Source organism: Trachemys scripta, chromosome 6, assembly GCF_013100865.1.
Source record: "Trachemys scripta elegans isolate TJP31775 chromosome 6, CAS_Tse_1.0, whole genome shotgun sequence".
Classification (NCBI taxonomy): domain Eukaryota; kingdom Metazoa; phylum Chordata; order Testudines; family Emydidae; genus Trachemys; species Trachemys scripta.
This window is the reverse complement of record NC_048303.1, coordinates 48431287-48450665: the sequence shown is the minus strand read 5'-3', so window position 1 is coordinate 48450665 and position 19379 is coordinate 48431287. Positions and strand designations below refer to the sequence as shown.

At 44.0% G+C, this 19379-nt stretch overlaps 3 protein-coding genes across 5 annotated transcripts in view; 2 read left to right on the top strand and 1 right to left on the bottom strand.

Moving 5' to 3' along the window:
- Positions 1–9254, bottom strand: part of ATP6AP1L (ATPase H+ transporting accessory protein 1 like) — a 28321-nt gene extending 19067 nt beyond the window's left edge. Inside the window, exons 1-2 of one of the 3 annotated variants that reach the window (XM_034773668.1) lie at positions 9099–9246; positions 3487–3558 (exon numbers count right to left, since the gene is read on the bottom strand). In XM_034773668.1, the coding sequence (XP_034629559.1) occupies positions 3487–3509 (23 nt within the window). In that variant the 5' untranslated portion in view covers positions 3510–3558; positions 9099–9246. Of the gene's footprint in view, positions 1–1142; positions 1238–3486; positions 3559–9098 lie in introns of those variants that run through there. The other 2 variants (XM_034773667.1, XM_034773666.1) reach the window with 2 other exon arrangements.
- LOC117878928 (40S ribosomal protein S23) lies at positions 9212–13099 on the top strand. Its single transcript, XM_034773670.1, has 4 exons — positions 9212–9351; positions 10570–10729; positions 12462–12582; positions 12906–13099. Exons 1-4 carry the CDS (start codon positions 9348–9350, stop codon positions 13050–13052), a joined length of 432 nt encoding a protein of 143 aa, XP_034629561.1. The 5' UTR covers positions 9212–9347; the 3' UTR covers positions 13053–13099.
- Positions 13100–15193: 2094 nt separating this feature from the next.
- LOC117878927 (40S ribosomal protein S23) lies at positions 15194–17989 on the top strand. The gene is made up of 4 exons (XM_034773669.1): positions 15194–15334; positions 15805–15964; positions 17235–17355; positions 17793–17989. Exons 1-4 carry the CDS (start codon positions 15331–15333, stop codon positions 17937–17939), a joined length of 432 nt encoding a protein of 143 aa, XP_034629560.1. The 5' UTR covers positions 15194–15330; the 3' UTR covers positions 17940–17989.
- The last annotated feature ends 1390 nt before the right edge of the window (positions 17990–19379 follow it).

The window sequence follows — 19379 nt, the reverse complement described above, 5'->3', positions numbered from 1 at the left end:
ACTCCCACTGACTTTAATGGATTATGCCTGAATAAGGTCTCTAAGACCAGAACCTAAGAAGTAACAAAACTGTAGAGCTTTGTTTTTTAAAAAAAGAAACTGAGTCCTGTATTACTCTTGGTGACTTAACACATGAAGGGTATGATTCTGCTTCAGTCAAATACAAAACTTACATTAACTTCAGTGGGAACAGGATCGGGCCTTAATGCATTAATCTTTCTTATAAAGTGTGTGTGAAAATTCAATTAGTTCCATTCTGTTAGAACATCTTACTGATCAAAGAAAAGTGAAACTGCTAGGAGGCACTAACTGATTTGGAAATTGCCAGATGAGAACAGAAAATAAACTATTTCACTGAAAACATATTGTAGTATTTATAACTGACTCACAGATCTCTTAATACAAGCTTAAGCAAATCACCACATGTCCCTGTTGCCCAAAATATTCAGACTTTATTGCCAGCTGTGATCATCTGCATATTTGATCTGCATGTTATTAGTGACTGTGAGACATGATGCAAATAATTAAATTTAGCTATTTTCACTTTTATAATGCTTGGCTTTAGAAAGCACTCTCTTTCTTGTCATTTTCTGTGCCCTCCATTTATACTATATAAAAAATAGAATGCACTCAAAGACAATGGCAAATAAAAATACTTAGGATTGGGAACAATTTTGTCAGTTTAATATTTCTTGCAATGCTGAACCTAGATTTCAATAATATTCACGTTACAGAAATGGAATATTTTAGCACCTTTGTTTCATGGCACCTCTGCTGCTATTTTATTTATAGTCCTGTTTTAACAACTGGTCGGGAATGAAAAAGTGAGAAAAGCATTACAATGTAATCAAGTATAAGAAAGAGATCACTAGGGCATATGCCTTTTTAGACCACTGTAGGCTTATGTATAAAATAATTTGAAAGAGGTACAGTAATATTTCATATCTTAGAGTTGAAAAGGTTCATTTCTGCATGAGTCATAGATGTTTTAAAGCTAAAAATATTCTAATCCTCTGCTACCATGCTGAACTTTGATCAAATCTATTTGAATAAGACACAAAGTAAAATTACAAAACTACAACATTTAAAACATGCATTCAGCTTCACCAAAGTAATTGGTTGAAATGTATCAAATTACTGACCTTCCATCCATTCTTACAAACATTTGATCCACAGAGACTGAAAATCCTACACATAAAAAGAGGAGTAAAAAGCTAAAAGCAATGTTTTTTTCCATTGAGAAAGGAATCTGCCTCTCCTGACCCAGCACATCTGTTTTTGCAAAGAGATCAGAGCTTGTATTCTCACAGATCATGTGATGGATAGCACCTCCAGCCAATAGGAAGCAACATTTGCTACTGCATCAGTTGGCATGTACTATGTAAACATAAAAAGCCTTTTCTAAGCCACTCTCGCTGACATACTCTATTATTCATGTTAATGAATGATTAGAAAAGAACTGAGTTCTTGGGTCCTAGTAAGTTAGGAAGTGAGCTGTCTTTTAAGAAAATAAATAGTATTAAAAAAAGAAAAACTCTCAAAACTCAATGGAGCCCGCCACAGGTTACTCATTGTTGTAGTTGACCTCTCCCTTGAAAAGTGAAAACTGTGATTTCAAATAATAATGTGACTTTACCTTCTGTAATCATACTCAGCTGAGAAGGTCACATTTTAATTAATTAAGCCTCATAACACCCCTGAGAAGCAGTTAAATATCTCAAATTTACAGATGTGGAAAGTGAGATACAGAGAGGATAAAGACCTCTTTTGGGGGGGGGGGGGGAAATGGCATCAATTTGTGGGTGCTTTACTTTCTATATTACTAGGTTTTATCATCATAATTAACTTTAAAATTTTCAGGTGTCAATTGATTTTTAGGTGCCTCATTTTGGCAATTGCCAACTTGAGATGCCTGGGTCCCTTTGGATCCCTGGGGATTTGCCAGGGTTGATAGCAGGACCTGTGGCCTTATCCACAGGGATTCAAACCTTGCCATCTTTTGGAATGATGTGTGGGATGATCTGGGGCAAGCAAAGCAAGTGGTCAATTAGCAAGCCACTCTTTTACACACTCTGCATCCTATGCAACTTCTGTAAAGCATTGGATGACCCTGTCTCCCTTTACAGTTGCAGTACCAAACAGAGAGGCAACTCAATAGTCCCTCTCTCAACTTCTTTATCCAGGAATTTATGAGTCCCACTCTTGTCTAGCAGCTCTCAAATCATAAGGCTGATCCTAATTCCTTATCACTTTCATATTTTTTCCAGTTCTTATTCTCCACACCTGTTGCTCTTTCTCATTTAATGTTGTTTCTTCCTCCTTACTCCCCTTCTTTTCTGCTCTCCTCTCTATTCAATATTCTCTCTCCACTCCCCATTTCTTCATCTCCGACCCTGAAGCCCCCACCTTTCTCTGTCCTTCTCTCCCCATCCCACCTCCTTGGGACACTCTCTCCTTTTCCCCAGAAATCTTTGCCTTCTTTTCCCCCTTTGAGTTGACTTCTCCACCCAATCCCTCTCAGCAAAGTGCCTCCACTCTCTTCTCCTCACAGGGCTTCTCCTTTCCCTCCTCAGAGTTTCTCCCTTTTCATCCCAAAGAGGCTACCGCTGTTGCTGATGACTGACGGAAGTCCAGGCTCCCCCTTGCTCACTCCCCCATTCCTCTCTCTTCTCCTACTTAGGGAGCTGATGCCACTGGGAGGAGGTTAGGTTCCCCCTTCCTCTATCTGTCATGTTCCAGACAGAAACTGCAATCCATCCGTGGGCACAGAGTAAAAGGTAGAGACTTTGTTGCCCTCCCCACTTACACACTCACACTGGGGGCCAATCACAAGCCACCTCAGATGAGGCCCCAATCTGCTGAATATATATAGTATCCCATATTACTTGGCAGCTAATATCAGATACCTGCTGATGTGATCACAGAAGTAAGCCCTACTTGACTGATTAAAGGCTCCAGTCTGGTGCATTCTAGATGTAAGATTATGCCTGGGGCTTTAGCATCTGCAACCATTAAGCTCAAGGATTTACCGTCTTTAATTAATTTTTCCTAGAGTGATACAAAGGGTATACACTAATCTTAAAATCTCTCACCAGCTTGTGTTCAATACTGTTACTACCAATTAGGGGAACCCTGGATATTTCTTATGTGAGAATCCCAGCACGGAAAAAAAAAAGAAGGAAGAGCAGATATAAATTGTTATGCAAGGCCTGGCTGAAAACAATATGTTTTCTTTGAAGCACACAGATTTTGTGGCCCCCCAAATATAAAAGAAACATTGCAGCAAAGAAATGCAGGGCCCTTGTACCGAGGGAACAAGGAGGGACCACATATGTATTAAAAAATGAATAAGAACAGCCGTTAAAGTTACAGACCCGTCAGACTTTCCAGGACCCATAATGCCTATCTCCTGGAAATGAAATTCTACCTCCTGCCTTCTTTACAAAACTATTTCAAGCAAAAAATAAGACACTTTCACACTTGTACCTTTCAGAGGAGATTTCACACATGGGCTGCTATTTTCTAACTGCTCTTCAATATATGGCTTGGGAGAGGGAGCTGTGAAAGAAAAATGCTAAACTGAAAACCAGTATGATAGAAATCACTAGATGGGCATCCTATTACAGCAGTTTGTTCTTTTGTATAAAGACAAGACTTTGGAGAAGGATTTGGTGGAAGAATGATTCCTACACAACAGTAGGTAAGCCAAGGCTAAGTCAGTACTCACTGAACCAGTAACTTCTCTTCTAGCCCATTTAGTTTCCAAAAGATTTTTTTTCCCAAAAATTACATTTCTAGTCCTTATATTTCCTGAGTCATATGCTGCCAACATTTTAGCCAGACTCCCACAGAAAATGGCCGCCTTAGCATATGATGAACCCGGTGTTACAAGGGTGTATGTGATTGTAAAGAGAGGGCTACGTATTCATTTGCTTGATAAAAATGCCTTTGCATAACCACAAGCAAGAAGAAAGGCAATTCCACCTCGCTTATTATAAACTTCACTTTGTTCCTGAAAAGTATACAGTACTGACTTTTACACTGGCTATACACTTAAGACGTATGATGATACATACCTTTAATACTGTGCTGTACTAATCTGAAGTATGGGTCATGATTAATACCTTCTAGAACAAATATTGGGCATTCCCTCCTCCTCTGGGAAATTTTTCGATAATATCTGGCATTCAATGCAAATTGCACAATCCACACAAAGAAAAAAAATGCTCTCAGAAGTATTTTTATGAGCTTCAGTAATAAGTAATTTCCGGAAGGACTGAATGAACAATACCAGAGAGGGATGAACTCCACTGGAAACAAACCATCCCTGACAGGTGTTTGTCCAGCCCATTCTTAAAAGCCTTCATGATGGGGATTCCACTACCCCCTTGAGTAGCGTATTCCAGAGCTTAACTACCCTTATAGTTAGAAAAATTTTCCTAATATCTAACCTAAATCTCCTTTACTGCAGATTTAAGCCCATTATTTCTTGTCCTGCCTTCAGTAGACACGGAGAACTATTGATCACCTTCCTCATTAGAACAGCCTTTAACATATTCTCCCTATTCATATCAGTCTATTACCGTCAAATGTCTAGCCTCTGTAGAGGCTGCAGACTTTAGCAGTGATTAATCACCTGACACACAGCTCAGATGGCACACCAGAGACTAGGTCACTGGAAGCTGAACAGTTTATAAAACAGGATGTTACAACCAAAGTTGATGACAGACTACTGTAAAAGGTGCATGCTCTTAATTTATTTATATTCCATTAATAAGTTTTGGGCCAAGGAAGTCTGGTTTTGCCACACATAATGAACCGGCTCCAGAAATGCTACATAAGAGCATGTAAGAACCTGGTCCCAACATACAGTAGCAAAAATTAATACAAATTCTAGGGAAAGGCTCATTTTGACCAACCATTCTATCCACATGCTGCCTAACTCTCACTCTCACCATAAACTGGGACTCTGTGTCAATTCATCGCTCCACAAATCAGCTTCATTCCCTCAGCAGCCTGTTTCCCACACACTTAGACCTCGGCAGGCAGGTGGTACAGCCCCAAGCACTGGGCAGGCAGTGCAGCCCCCAGCACTGCCAGCCCTGGAGCCACCCAGAGTCCCTGGCCACAGGCCAGTCACCGCTAGCCCCAGCCTGGCCACAGGGGAAGAGTGCCATTAGGAATCAGGAAAGGGCCTGAGGGAGGAGCATGGGCAGGGCCATTTGAACTGTTTGGAGAGACTCAGCCACCCATGGACCTCCCTCTGCCAGCACCCTAACACCCACAATAACCACTGCCCACCCTTAGTATTCTCCACACAGACTGGCCCCTGTTCCTTCCTACCAGGCCTCCGGAGGACGGGGACTGTCAGGCTTGCATAAATTGAAGGAGCTGATTTCTGAATCAGAAATAAACCAAAGGCAATCTATGTTTCAAACTGGAACCACAACTGCAAAGGTAGGCACCCAAATTTGCACCCCACTGCTCCTTCAAACAAACAAAAGTGGAGGTAATCCAGATCTGTGGTTCTATTTCCTATCCACCAATACTTTGAAAAGGAGAAGCATCCCGCGCCATGGGCACAAGCTACCATCAGAGAAGAGAAATGGCCCATTATTACCAAGTGTGAAACCATGGGCTTGTCTGCAGCCCAAGTCCAATCCCTAAAAAGAAGCAAATGAAATATAAACCCATCCTTTCAATGACAACTCAACCCAACAAAGATCTAATGTGGGAGACAAGGATCCACAGAGATGGCAAGCCAACGAGAACTCCTCTCTTCTTATGAAGCTCATGGTGAGGAGGCTGACAAAAAGATTGCTCTAAGTGGAATGACTGCATGTACAAGTGGCTAGTTAGGTTTCTTGGCCTCCTTTTAAAAAAAACTGATCCCCAGACTGAAGTTAAAAAGAAAACAATCCAGCAATGTTAATTAGCGTCATCCACTGAGAATAGACAAACATGGGACGTTAACTTGATGAATGTGTCTACTTGCAGAGCAAATAAGAACTCATTGACCAGTTTGAAGAAGCAAAGAGAGGAGAATATAAAATATGCAGGGCAAAATTAATTCCCTCAGCTATAACAGACAGAGATGGCTTGGGCTGTTTTTCTTTAACCATCCTTCATGGGCTCAGTATCGCTAACTTTTGTGAGATTATTGTAAGTCTTTACTTACAATAGTTAATGTTAGTCTTTATCAGTGTTTTTTCTGGTAGACTCAGCTCCTGGATTCGTGAGTATGTGAGAATCTCAGCTAACCCTAAAAAAGGTAACATTCTTTCCCTTGTGGTTGTGGAGAAAACCTGGAAAATGTGACCCCTACAGGCACAAACATGAGAAGGTGAATAGACAACTCACTGTTGTTATCTGGTGAAACTGTGTGCTTCGTAAGTTAACCTCGTGATTTTGGGGGCCCTGGGCTCGTGCTTTCTGAATGCTTGGGGCTGGCAATGCTGCAATGTGAGACCATAATAAGGTGATTAGTAAGTCAGCATGGATTTGTCAAGAACAAATCGTGTCAAACCAACCTGATAGCTGTCTTTGACAGGGTAACAAGCCCTGTGGATGGGGGAAGAGGTAGATGTGGTATATCTTGACTTTAGTAAAGCTTTTGATACTGTCTCACATGACCTTCTCATAAACAAACTAACGAAATGCAACCTAGATGGAGCTACTATAAGGTGGGTGCATAACCGGTTGGAAAACCGTTTCCAGAGAGTAGTTATCAGTGGTTCACAGTCATGCTGGAAGGGCATAACGAGTGGGGTCCCACAGAGATCAGTTCTGGGTCTGGTTCTGTTTCCGTTTAATATCTTCATCAATGATTTAGATCAGGGGTTCTCAAACTGGGGGTCGCAAGGTTATTACATGCGGGTCACGAACTGTCAGTCTCCACCCCAAGCCCCAATTTGCCTCCAGCATTTATAACAGTGTTAAATATATTTTAAAAGTGTTTTTAATTAATAAGGGGGGGGGGTCGCACTCAAAGGCTTGCTATGTGAATGTGGTCACCAGTACAAAAGTTTGAGAACCACTGATTTAGATAATGGCATAGAGAGTACACTTATAAAGTTTGCGGATGATACCAAGCTGGGAGGGGTTGCAAGTGCTTTGGAGGATAGGATTATAATTCAAAATGATCTGGACAAACTGGAGAAACGGTCTGAAGTAAATAGGATGAGATTCAAGGACAAATGCAAAGTACTCCACTTAGGAAGGAACAATCAGTCGCACACATACAAAATGGGAAATGACTGCCTAGAAAGGAGTACTGCAGAAAGGGACCTGGGGGTCACAGTGGATACAAGCAAAATATGAGTCAACAGTATAATGCTGTTGCAAAAAAAGCGAACATCATTCTGGCATGTATTAGCAGGCGTGTTGTAAGCAAGACACAAGAAGTAATTCTTTCGCTCTACTCCACGCTGATTAGGCCTCAACTGGAGTACTGTGTCCAGTTCTGGGTGCCACATTTCAGGAAAGATGTGGACAAATTGGAGAAGGTCCAGAGAAGAGCAACACAAATGATTAAAGGTCTAGAAAACATGACTTATGAGGCAAAAATGAAAAAATTGGGTTTGTTTAGTATGGAAAAGAGAAGACTGACAGGAGACATGATAACAGTTTTTAAGTACATAAAGTTTGTTACAAGGAGGAAGGAGAAAAAATGTTGTTCTTAACCTCTGACGACAGAACAAGAAGCAATGGGCTTAAATTGCAGTAAGGGAGGTTTAGGCCGGACGTTAGGAAAAACTTCCTAACTGTCAAGGTGGTTAAGCACTGGAATAAATTGCCTAGGGAGGCTGTGGAATCTCCATAATTGGCGATTTTTAAGAGCAAGTCAAACAAACACCTGCCAGGTATGGTCTAGAACAGCGGTTCTCAAACTGTGGGTCGGGACCCCGAAGTGGGTTGCAAACCCGTTTTAATGGGGTCACCAGGGCTGGTGTTGGACTTGCTGGGGCCTTGGGCCAAAGCCCGAACCCCACCGCTTGAGGCCAAAACCGAAGCCTGAGGGCTTCAGCCCTGGATGGCCGGCGGGGCTCAGATTACTGACCCCCTGCCCAGGGCTGAAGCCCTTGAGCTTTGGCTTTAGCCCCCCAGCCCGGGGCGGTGGGGCTGGAGTGGGCCCAGGCTTCAGTCCCCCTCCTGGGGTCGTGTAGTAATTTTTGTTGTGAGAAAACAGTCCTGGTGCAATGAAGTTTGAGAACACTTGGTCTAGATAATACTTAGTCCTGCCATGAGTGCAAGGGACTGGACTAGATGACCTCTCAAGGTCCCTTCCAGTTCTATGATTCTATGAAACCCTGCACACACACCGCCTCCCGCTGACGCCAATGGGCACAGAACAGAGCCCATGGCAGGCACCAGGCCTTGGGAGGGAGGGTGTGAGGACACACATTCAACCGCAGAAATGGAGCAGGTCCCTTGCCTGTATCGCACCTGCCCAGCAGCCAGGGCTGGCTCCAGCATTTCTGCCACCCCAAGCAAAAAAAAAAAAGCCGCGATCGCAATCGGCAGTGGCAATTGGGAAAAAAAAAAGCCGCAATCGGCAGCGGCAGGTCCTTCACTCCTAGAGGGAGCGAGGGACCTGCCGCCCCCAAATTGCTGCAGGTGCCGCCCCTCTCCCTTGGCAGCCCCAAGCACCTGCTTGTTAAGCTGGTGCCTGGAGCTGGCCCTGCCAGCAGCACCATGTGGGGTTGCCAAACCTCCAGGATTGTCCTGGAGTCTCCAGGAATTAAAGATTCATCTTTAATTAAAGTTTATGTCAAGTGACAAAATCTCCAGGAATAGGTCCAATCAAAATCAGCAACTCTAGTGCTAGGGCGTCCAGCCCAGCTGGGGCAGCCACCTCGGGGGGTGGGGACAGGGTGACCAGACAGCAAGTGTGGAAAATCAGGACGGGGGTGGGAGTAATAGGCGCCTATAGAAGAAAATCTCCCAAGTATGGGGACTGGGAGACTGCGGCTCCGCCAGGGGGAAGGGCAGAGAGGCCGGGGGCAGCCCTAGCACTGGGAGCAGCAGGGCACACAGCCAAGGGCCGCCGCTTGGGGGATGCCGCAGGGGAAGAGTAGAACTGGGCCAGGCGAACATACCACCTGGCGGGTGCGGCGCCATGCATTCTGGGAGTTGTCGTTTCCCTGACAACGGCTCCCACTTCCGGCTGTGCGCCTTCTCGGGGCGGACGGCGCCGTCATGGATTTTGCGACTGTCTCGGCGCCGGAGGTGCGTTTCTCATCAGGCGCGGCCAGGCCGCCTCGCGCGGGGTCCTCGCAGCGACGTGTAGGAGCCGCGGTGCATGCTGGGTCTCTCTCTCTGCGGCTCGGGCCAGCAGCAGCAGCGCGATGGGTGAGCGGCCGGGGCCAGGGCCGGGGTGAGGTCGGGTCCCCCGAGCACGGGGCCGGCCCAGGCACAGCGTGTCCCCAGGGGCTGGGGCCCGTAGGCAGCCCCCACCCGCCCCTGGCCGGGATCAGCAGCGTCCGCCTGGGGCAGAGGGTCCCGCCCCCGGCTGGGGTCGGCGGCGCCGCCGCGCTCAGTTGGTGGCTCCGTTTTCCGAACCGCTAAAGGAAACGAATCCCCCGTAACACGCGGCGTTCCGAGCCCGACCGTCCCGTCCCCCCCCATCGCAGCGCTGCGGGGGGGCATCGGGGCTCGGGGCTGTTAGTGGGGTAATAAGTATCAGGGGGTAGCCGTGTTAGTCTCTATCTACAAAAACAACAAGGAGTCTGGTGGCACCTTAAAGACTAACAGATTTATTTGGGCATAAGCTTTCGTGGGTAAAAACCTCACTTCTTCAGATGCATAGAGAAGAAGTGAGGTTTTTACCCACGAAAACTTATGCCCAAATAAATCTGTTAGTCTTTAAGGTGCCACCAGACTCCTTGTTGTTTTTGTAGATAGAGACNCTTCGCATGGGAAGCTCCTCCAAAGGGGTTGGCTTTCAGGGCAGTACCCAAGTGAGCCTTCTTGTATTGCTTGTCGTGCCATTTCTGATCCCGACGGTGGCTGCGAAGCTTTCTAGCAGTACGAAGCCCACGGCACTTACCTAAATATCAGAATTTTGCAGGATACAGGGAAATAATCAGCGCCACACATTACAAACACGAGTCAACAGCGCCCAACTAAACCTGAGGTGGAATCTAAACGACTGGGTCAACCTGGGACCCAGAGGCAGATTGCTCAGATCTCAGGAATGCACGTAGCTGTTACCCCACTAAAACAACAAGGAGTCTGCTGGCACCTTAAAGTCTAACAGATTTATTTGGGCATAAGTTTTCGTGGGTAAAAACCTCACTTCTTCTCTATGCATCTGAAGAAGTGAGGTTTTTACCCACGAAAGCTTATGCCCAAATAAATCTGTTAGACTTTAAGGTGCCAGCAGACTCCTTGTTGTTTTAGTGGGGTAACAGCTACGTGCATTCCTGAGATCTGAGCAATCTGCCTCTGGGTCCCAGGTTGACCCAGTCGTTTAGATTCCACCTCAGGTTTAGTTGGGCGCTGTTGACTCGTGTTTGTAATGTGTGGCGCTGATTATTTCCCTGTATCCTGCAAAATTCTGATATTTAGGTAAGTGCCGTGGGCTTCGTACTGCTAGAAAGCTTCGCAGCCACCGTCGGGATCAGAAATGGCACGACAAGCAATACAAGAAGGCTCACTTGGGTACTGCCCTGAAAGCCAACCCCTTTGGAGGAGCTTCCCATGCGAAGGGAATTGTCCTGGAAAAAGTGTATGTGAAATTCAAGTGTATACTGATGAGACAAGCTGTGAACTTGTACTGTTTATCGTGCTTAGTGTCTGGTAGGGTTGTTTTACTCTACCTAATAACATATGATCATAATATATTTACAGACTTTGTTAATTTGGGTGCAACTCTTATAGATTTAAAAAAAAAAAAAAAAAAGTAACCTTGATTTCTGCACCATTCATTGCCTTTTTTGAAGTCATTCAGGGCAGAGTTTCAGGCTTTCTCTTCATTTTTGTAGTTGAACTTAATAGTTAGGTCCGAGTCATCAAATATCTATCTACTTTACAGACAGTACCATCCCAACATTATTGTACATAACACTTGAAAGACCAGTGGTTCTTAGACAGCTATATTTGGGATTTAGAAGATTGTTTGTTTGTAAATCCTGTGTTTTAACATAGTTCTCCCTTATGCTTAACAAAAATGAACTATGCCTGCAGTTGTTGCTCCCTTTTTTTTCTAATCTACTTCTCCCGAAGAATATGAATCAATATATCTTCTTGGTCTGGGGAGTAGCTATGCTTTGTATATGACCCTTCAAAAAGGGGGTGTCATTTCTCCAACATGGGCATCTGCTCTCCAGAAAGAAAATATAAACTTCTTAGACTAGTAGGAGGAAAAAAATGCTATTAAAGGAAATGTTTAGTGATGAGTGAATTTCAAAGATAACATCAGTTTGAGTCCATTCAAAAGTTGTATATCTTGGTTGTGACTGCCATTTTAATAGGAACATAGAAATATAAGGTTGGAAAGGGATCTGGAGCAATAATCTAGTCCAGCCCTCTGTGCTGAGGCAAGACCAAATATACCAACACCATCCCTGACAGGTGTTTATCTAATCCGTTCTTAACACTTCCAATGATAGAAATGCCACAACCTGTCCTGGAAGTCTATTCCTGTGCTTAATTATCCTTATAGTTAGTTTTTATCCTAATAGTTAATCTAAATCTCTCGTTGTAGATTAAGCCCACTATTTCTAGTCCCACCTTCAGTGGACACAGAGAGCAATTGATCACTCTTTATATTTGAAGACTGTTACCAGTTCCTCCTGCATCTCTTTTCTCAATATTAAAGATTCCCATTTTTTTTCACTTTTCCTCATAGGTCAGGTTTTCTAAATCTGTATAATTTTTGTTGCTCTCCTCTAGACTGTCCAATTTGTCCAAGAATTGGGAGGCTTAATGCAGCTCTTTAGACTCTTTGGCCATGCTGCCAGTTAATGGTGCAGTATTTTGTTTTGTTTTTTTACTTTGAAGAGGGACGTTTGGTTTCATGAGATGTATTAAACCAGAAATTAACAATTTTGGTTAAAAAAATGTTTACTTATTTTACCAAACAAAACACTTTAAAAATTATAAGTGGCAGTTTCCTTTATGATTATTCCTGAATGTGGAAGCTGAATTGGAGTTGGGTGTATAAAAATATGGACACAGAGGGAAAAGAGGTGGAAGGATTCTGCAGCTGTTTCTGAGGAGAAGAGCTTGTACATTGTAAAGAGCTGCGGGTATCAATTTGAAGAGCCAATTCTTTGTTACAGCTCTGTTGCATTTATTAAAGAAACTGCTTCTTTTGTCCCCTCTACTCCAATTTCAAATGCTCTAAGGAAGTTTAGAAATTTGTTTTTTAATTTAGTGTTTACTATGTACATTATACAGTTGATGCCAGCAGATGGCTACTTTCAGTTACAGCAATTACTTTTTTTTTTTTATTTCAGTGGTGTAGAGGCTAAACAGCCCAATTCTGCCATCAGGAAATGTGTCAGAGTTCAGCTGATCAAGAACGGCAAGAAAATAACAGCCTTTGTTCCTAATGACGGTTGCTTGAACTTCATTGAGGTGAACAATGAATCCCTAAAACTTTTGGTTGTAAATTGGCTCCATGTAATACAGCTCAAAGTTACATTATCAGCCCTGTCTGTGCAGGGGCCTGTGGTCATCTGAAGGAAATTATTATTACTTTATGCTTAGTAATATTTTTAAATGTCAAGTATCTTAATCAAAACATGAGCATTTACAGTACATTTACATGTAAAGGGTTTGTTCAACCAATGCAATTTGTTTTTCTAAATATTCTTAAACTTTTTTATTTATTTGGGTTCTCATTTGACTGAAAATTGTTTAATTGAACTTAGTAACAATCTTCCTTTCTTTCATTGTAGGAAAATGATGAAGTTCTAGTTGCTGGCTTTGGTCGGAAAGGTCACGCTGTTGGTGACATTCCTGGTGTCCGCTTCAAGGTTGTCAAAGTAGCCAATGTTTCTCTCTTAGCCTTGTACAAAGGCAAGAAAGAGAGACCACGATCATAAATTCCTGTCATGCCATCTAGGCTACTAATAAACTTCAGTTTGATAAATGGTGTGGTTTTTCAAGTCCTCCATGCAATGAAATATTGGGGCACATGTTCTGATAAACATTTTTTGAGTGTACTGTTGCTTTTTGAAACACTTAAAATATTGTGCTAGTGCCTGAAAACATTACTGTTTTTAAAAAAAAATGGGCTTTATTTACTCTAAATTAAAAATTCCCCTGTATAAATGCAGAAAAGTGGATGTTCCCAATTTAACGTGCGATTCGATCTAGTATCTTTTCTAAAGCCATGTCTACACTACAAAATTATGTTGACCTAACTTACCTGTGTATATAGCCCCTGCAGTTATAAAAGTGCTAGTGTGCGCACAGGTGGTTCCTTGTGTTAGTGGTGCGCATCAATTACCAGGACCACTTGCATCAATTGTATTGGAGCATTGTGGGACAGCTCTTGAAAGCTAGTAACAGTCAATATAAGCAATGTAATATCTCCACTGACCCTGTGTCAATCCAATTACATTAACCATGACTGCTCTGCTTGGTGTTACTAAATCAGAGTAGAGAGGCACTTCCATCGATGGGGGCCAGATTTAAGTTGAGACACTTCCACAAATCTTGTTAAATTAATACATTCACCTGCTGTCCTTCCCCATGAACTTTACACTCTCACAAAAAAGAAGCTGAAGAATCTAGAGATGGCAAATGAATAATGGGTCAGGATATCTTTACAGGGTTGCTGGCTTGTTTAAGATGAAATAATTTAATACTTTTTGCTTTAGCTTCCTTGGTGGTATCTGGGGTGTAACAGCTGCTCCAACATCCTTCCTCCATCCAGCTTATGTAACAGCGTGGAGCTTTGTACCATTGTGATCATTGTATGCGCGGGGTGAGGATGCCCATTGTCCTTCAAGGCGAAGCTACAGGACTAAAGTGAGGGGTCCTGAGGCAGGATGCGGAAGGTTTGTAGTTGCTGCAATCCTGACTGCCTCAGTCTCCAACTGTAAGAGCCCAGCGGGGGTGGCTGCAGCCCTGCTGTCTGCTCCAAGCACGGGGTTCATGGGGGTCTTTCAGCTGCGTTACAGTGACAGGAAGGTGTCGGCTGCAGGCAACGAGCCTGGCTCACTGCAACTCACCTCACTCTGAACATGGCCTAGAATATATATAGTTGCAGAGCAAATATGAACTCATTGACTAGTTTAAAGAAGCAAAGAGGAGAAGCTGAGTGAATAAAATATGCAGGGCAAAATTAGTTCCCTCAGCTATAACAGATAGATGGCTTGGGCTGTTTTTCTTTAACCATCCTTCATGTTTTTTTTTTTTAATTAATTAATAATGGAGATATCCCATCTAGAACTGGAAGGGACCTTGAAAGGTCATCAAGTCTAGCCCCCTGCCTTCACTAGCAGGACCAAGTACTGATTTTGCCCCAGATCCCCAAGTGGCCCCCTCAAGGATTGAACTCACAACCCTGGGTTTAGCAGGCCCATGCTCAAACCACTGAGCTATCCCAGTATCACCAACTCTTGTGATGTTATTGTAGGTTTCATAATATTGGTATTTTTCTGATAGTCATCTCCTGGACTCATGAGAATCTCAGCTTCACCTAAAAAAAAGTAATTTTCTTTCCCTTGTGATTGTGGAGAAAACATGACCCCTAAAGGCACAAACACATCAATGGTGTTATGTGGTGAGACCTTGTGCTTTATAATCCAACCTCATGATTTTGGGGGCCCTTGGCTTCTGTTTTCTGAACGCTTGGGGTTGGCAATGCTGCAATGTGAGATCAAACCACGCACGCCACCTCCCGCTGATGCCAATGAGTGCAGAGCCAGGGGCAGGCACCAGGCCTGGGGAGGGAGGGTGCAAGGACACACATTTACCTGCAGAAATGGAGCAGGCCCCTTGCCCATATTGCGCCTGCCCAGCAGCGCCAGGGCGCACAGCCCACATGGGGCAGCCACCTGGGGGGTTGGGAAGCTGCGGCACCGGGAGCAGGGCACACAGCCAAGGGCCACCGCATGTCACCCGGGAGGGAAAGAGCTGGACAGGCTTGGCGCCCCGAGGGGGCTGGGCGATGCATTCTGGGAGTTGTAGTTTCCCTGATAAAGGCTCCCATTTCCGGCTGTGCCGTTTACGTTCCCTCTTCTCTGCACCGGAGATGCGTTTCCGATCAGGCGCAGCCAGGCCGCCTCGCGCGGGGTCCTCGCAGCGACGTGTAGGAGCCGCGGTGCATGCTGGATCTCTCTCTTTGCGGCTCGGGCCAGCAGCAGCAGCGCGATGGGTGAGCGGCCGGGGTGAGGTCGGGTCCCCCGAGCACGGGGCCGGCCAGGCACAGCGTGTCCCCAGGGGCTGGGGCCCGTAGGCAGCCCCCACCCGCCCCTGGCCGGGATCAGCAGCGCTCGCCCGGGGCAGAGGGTCCCGCCCCCGGCTGGGGTCGGCGGCGCCGTTTTCCGAACCGCTAAAGGAAACGAATTCCCCGTAACACGCGGCGTTCCGAGCCCGGCCCGGCCTGGCCCGCCTCCCCCACTCCCAGGATCGTAGCGCTGCGGGGAGGGGGTGGATCGGGGCGCTCGTGGGTGTTAGTGGGGTAACAGCTACGTGCGTTCCTGAGATCTGAGCAATCTGCCTCTAGGTCCCAGGTTGACCCAGTCGTTTAGATTCCGCCTCAGGTTTAGTGGGGCGCTGTTGTCTCGTGTTTGTAATGTGTGGCGCTGATTATTTTCCTGTATCCTGCAAAATTTTGTTACTTAGGTAAGTGCCGTGGGCTTCGTACTGCTAGAAAGCTTCGCAGCCACCGTCGGGATCAGAAATGGCACGACAAGCAATACAAGAAGGCTCACTTGGGTACTGCCCTGAAAGCCAACCCCTTTGGAGGAGCTTCCCATGCGAAGGGAATTGTCCTGGAAAAAGTGTAAGTGCAACTGAGATGCTCGTGGAGGTTAGCTGGAGAAATACACTCCAGCTACTGTGAGTAGTTGCTTGTGGCAACTCCACCGAGCGCTAAAGTAAATGCTGTTTAACTTCATTGTAACTGTCCAACGCTGAGAGTTATTTATCACACGTTATATATAACAGGCATTAGTGCTTGAATCTGGAGGACTATATTGCCTTTGGCATTATGTACAATTGTTAGATACATTTTTAGTTAGGTTCTGTTGGCATTCAGAGGTCTTTGTGCTTGATTTCTGCAACATACTGTTTTATTTTGGAAGTCATTTAATAACGTTATTTATCTTCAGAGTGGAAGGCTTCTTAAATTTGAAGGTTAAGGAGATGTACTGCTGAAAAAAGGAGTGGGCCTCATTTTCAAAAGTGCTGAGTCCTCTCAGATCCCATTGAAAACTGTTAGAACAATAGAAATTCTGAATTTTTGAAAATCGGGTCCTGTGGAAAAATCCACTGTGTGATGTTTCTACTAACTTAGTGCTGGGCATTTTCTGAATGAAGCCTGTCAATCTACTGATTTATGTGGTGTTTTTTGGACAGATGGCTATTATGCATTAAATTGACAGCACCAGAGCTATTTCTTGTTTGTTATCAGGAGTGAAAAATGTTTGCCATCATGCCACTCGATGTCTATAATTCTGGTTTAAATTGAAATGGTCACCATACTTTATACAGCAACTAATACCTGGACTTGATTTTTTGTTTCAATCTGTATTTTGTCTGCAGTTACCACCCGTCTCTGAGGTCCCCTTCTCTCTTCCCAAATAAAAATCAGAACATAAAGACCTCACGCCTGGGTTCCTGTTGGCATTTTTAAGCCTCTTATTTAGGAGGCTAGACTATCCTGGTGGTTGCTCAAGTCTCCAGGGTGCCATTGTACTGTTTCTAATTTGCAGCGTCATTAAGTTAGCATTTGTCCCCATGGAACGCTTCCCTCTCCACTCCCCCACCCCTCCTAGTATTGGCTCAAATATTTAGGAAGCGAAGGGACCATTTGGGGCATTATTCTTTCTTGGACCAAGATACTAGACAAGCTGTGTTTCAGTAATTGTCCATTAAATGTTGGGTTTTATACTACTTCATGAAAAACAGATACTATTTACATTCTCCATAGAATGGAGTTGTACAAAGTGATCCAGCGTGTTTAATGTAGCGGTTCTTGATGTTCTAATAGAGATGTGCTAAAATAGTCAAGCAGAATGTCAGTGATGCCTTTTCATGTGTTTCCATTTCAGTGGTGTAGAGGCTAAGCAGCCTAATTCAGCCATCAGGAAATGTGTCAGAGTCCAGCTGATCAAGAACGGCAAGAAAATAACAGCCTTTGTTCCTAATGATGGTTGCTTGAATTTCATTGAGGTGAATAATTTATCAGCAAAAACTTCTCTCAAGTGTGTATTTGGCTGAACTGGGGGATGGCACGAGCAGGGGCCATGCCCATTGCACTTTGATGGGATGATGGGCAGAAGACAGACATTAGAAGTGCTCTTTCACCTTCCATCTGCCACATCATGCCTCAGCTGTGCTGTTACAAAGTAAAGGAGTGTCCTAGCTAATATTTGTTCTTACCAAAACATTGAAGGGACTAAAGTTCCAAGTCTTTATATCTGACCACCACAGTTTTTTGTTTTGTCTGGCCTTTCCTGGGAGGGGTTGTGATATGCTTAAAGCTATTGGGTCAAATTTGGGATGCTCTGATTTCTCACAGTAGCCAAAAGATACATTGTGTTTCAGACATAGCATGAATCTGATGTTGATTGCTGTGCAACTGCAGTGTTTCCTGTTTTTAATTCTAGGAAAACGATGAAGTTCTGGTTGCTGGCTTTGGTCGGAAAGGTCACGCTGTTGGTGATATTCCTGGAGTTCGCTTCAAGGTTGTCAAAGTAGCCAATGTTTCCCTCTTAGCCTTGTACAAAGGCAAGAAGGAGAGACCAAGATCATAAACTTTTGTTACTCTGTTAAGGATGTCAATAAAAATGTTCATCTAAAGAAACCTGTGTTTTTTTTAATACTTTTTCTTTTTGAGAATAGTGTTGATTTTCTAAATGAATTGTTTGTAAATGACATGCGTGTAACTGTGTTTCAACATCTGTAGTGCCCTGTTTGCCACTAACTTCTTTTTCTTGTAATAAGAAATGTCTTACAATTGACCAGGATAAAGGTGCTCAAGTTTCTTAATTCCATCAGTACTTCTGTGCACTACTCTAGCATTTGTTATATCTGTTTTACTTAGCTAGAGGCTTACAAGATATTTGTAAAGATACTCTAAAAGCAGATTTTTAGCATACAAATAGTATTGGATCTGCTTGGGTTTGAGTTAAGAGTGGAGCTGGTTGGAAAACTAGTTTTTTCTTGTGGAAAATTTCAAGGTTTTGGCAAAACTAAATCCAGACTTTTTCAGTTCTAAAATGATGCTTCAAGGAGTCTGTAATATGGGAGCTTCATGCTCCCATTCCCTTCTATATGATGGGCTCCCTGGACTATTTCTCCCATGATGCATCAGTTTCCCCTTTTGATGTGGGGAGGAGGTGTATTGTGAAGTCCAATGGGGAGCCTGTCCCATAGAACAGGAAGCATGAGGCACTATGGCAATACTTCTGAATCAATGTTTTTGCTTTCCGTGGAAAATTAGCCCAAAAACTTTCAACTCCCAGGACATTTTTTGGTCAGGGAAAAAACAAAACATCCATTTAAACAGTTTTGATGAAAAAATTTCAAACAGACCCAGTTAAAGCACAGCTAAGAATAGTTTATGGAAATAGAAGTTTTCTTTCTAACTAGTAAATCTGCTTAGTTAAGCACTTGCTGAGGTAAACTTGGGAGTGCTTGGCAAAACTGGCTTATTAGCCAGGCTTGGTGCTGGGGAGATGTAAGCAGAGGTAGTAGGGAAGAATCCCACATGCATCATCCCAGTTTGTAAGCCTCTATGGATACCATGCCAATGACTGGAGTAGATGTGATCTCTCACTGTTGAGGTGGGTCAGTGGATCTCCTTGATCTATGATGCCCTACTCTCCAAATGCTGTCATGCAATGAACGCTTGCAGATTCCCAACCCTCCTGTTGCTCCACTAAGCAGTTTCTGCTACTGGGAGACCCTGCACAGACATGGGGGTAGTATTTGTCCTTGCATTCAGAATCCTGGGCTGGAATCATGTCACTTGTTGAGTCATTGTCTGGCAGAAACAGTGTTCAGACGGATATGCACCAGTGTACCGTGAGAATGTTTCTGCTATGTTTAAATAAAGAAGTGTCGAGACTCTCATGATGGGTAAAAATGTAGCTCCTCTGGGAGGAAGCAAGTTCCACTAATAGGAGATGAGTCTGGCAGTTGAGTTTTAGTCCCAGATCTACCACTAGTTGCTGTGACCTTGAGCTAGTGAC

Coding starts and splice junctions, on each gene's coding strand:
- LOC117878927 (XM_034773669.1), top strand. Junction 15,965..17,234: donor GGAATTGTCCTGGAAAAAGT/GTAAGTGCAACT, acceptor TTTCCATTTCAG/TGGTGTAGAGGCTAAGCAGC. Junction 17,356..17,792: donor GTTGCTTGAATTTCATTGAG/GTGAATAATTTA, acceptor TTTTAATTCTAG/GAAAACGATGAAGTTCTGGT.
- LOC117878928 (XM_034773670.1), top strand. Junction 10,730..12,461: donor GGAATTGTCCTGGAAAAAGT/GTATGTGAAATT, acceptor TTTTTATTTCAG/TGGTGTAGAGGCTAAACAGC. Junction 12,583..12,905: donor GTTGCTTGAACTTCATTGAG/GTGAACAATGAA, acceptor CTTTCATTGTAG/GAAAATGATGAAGTTCTAGT.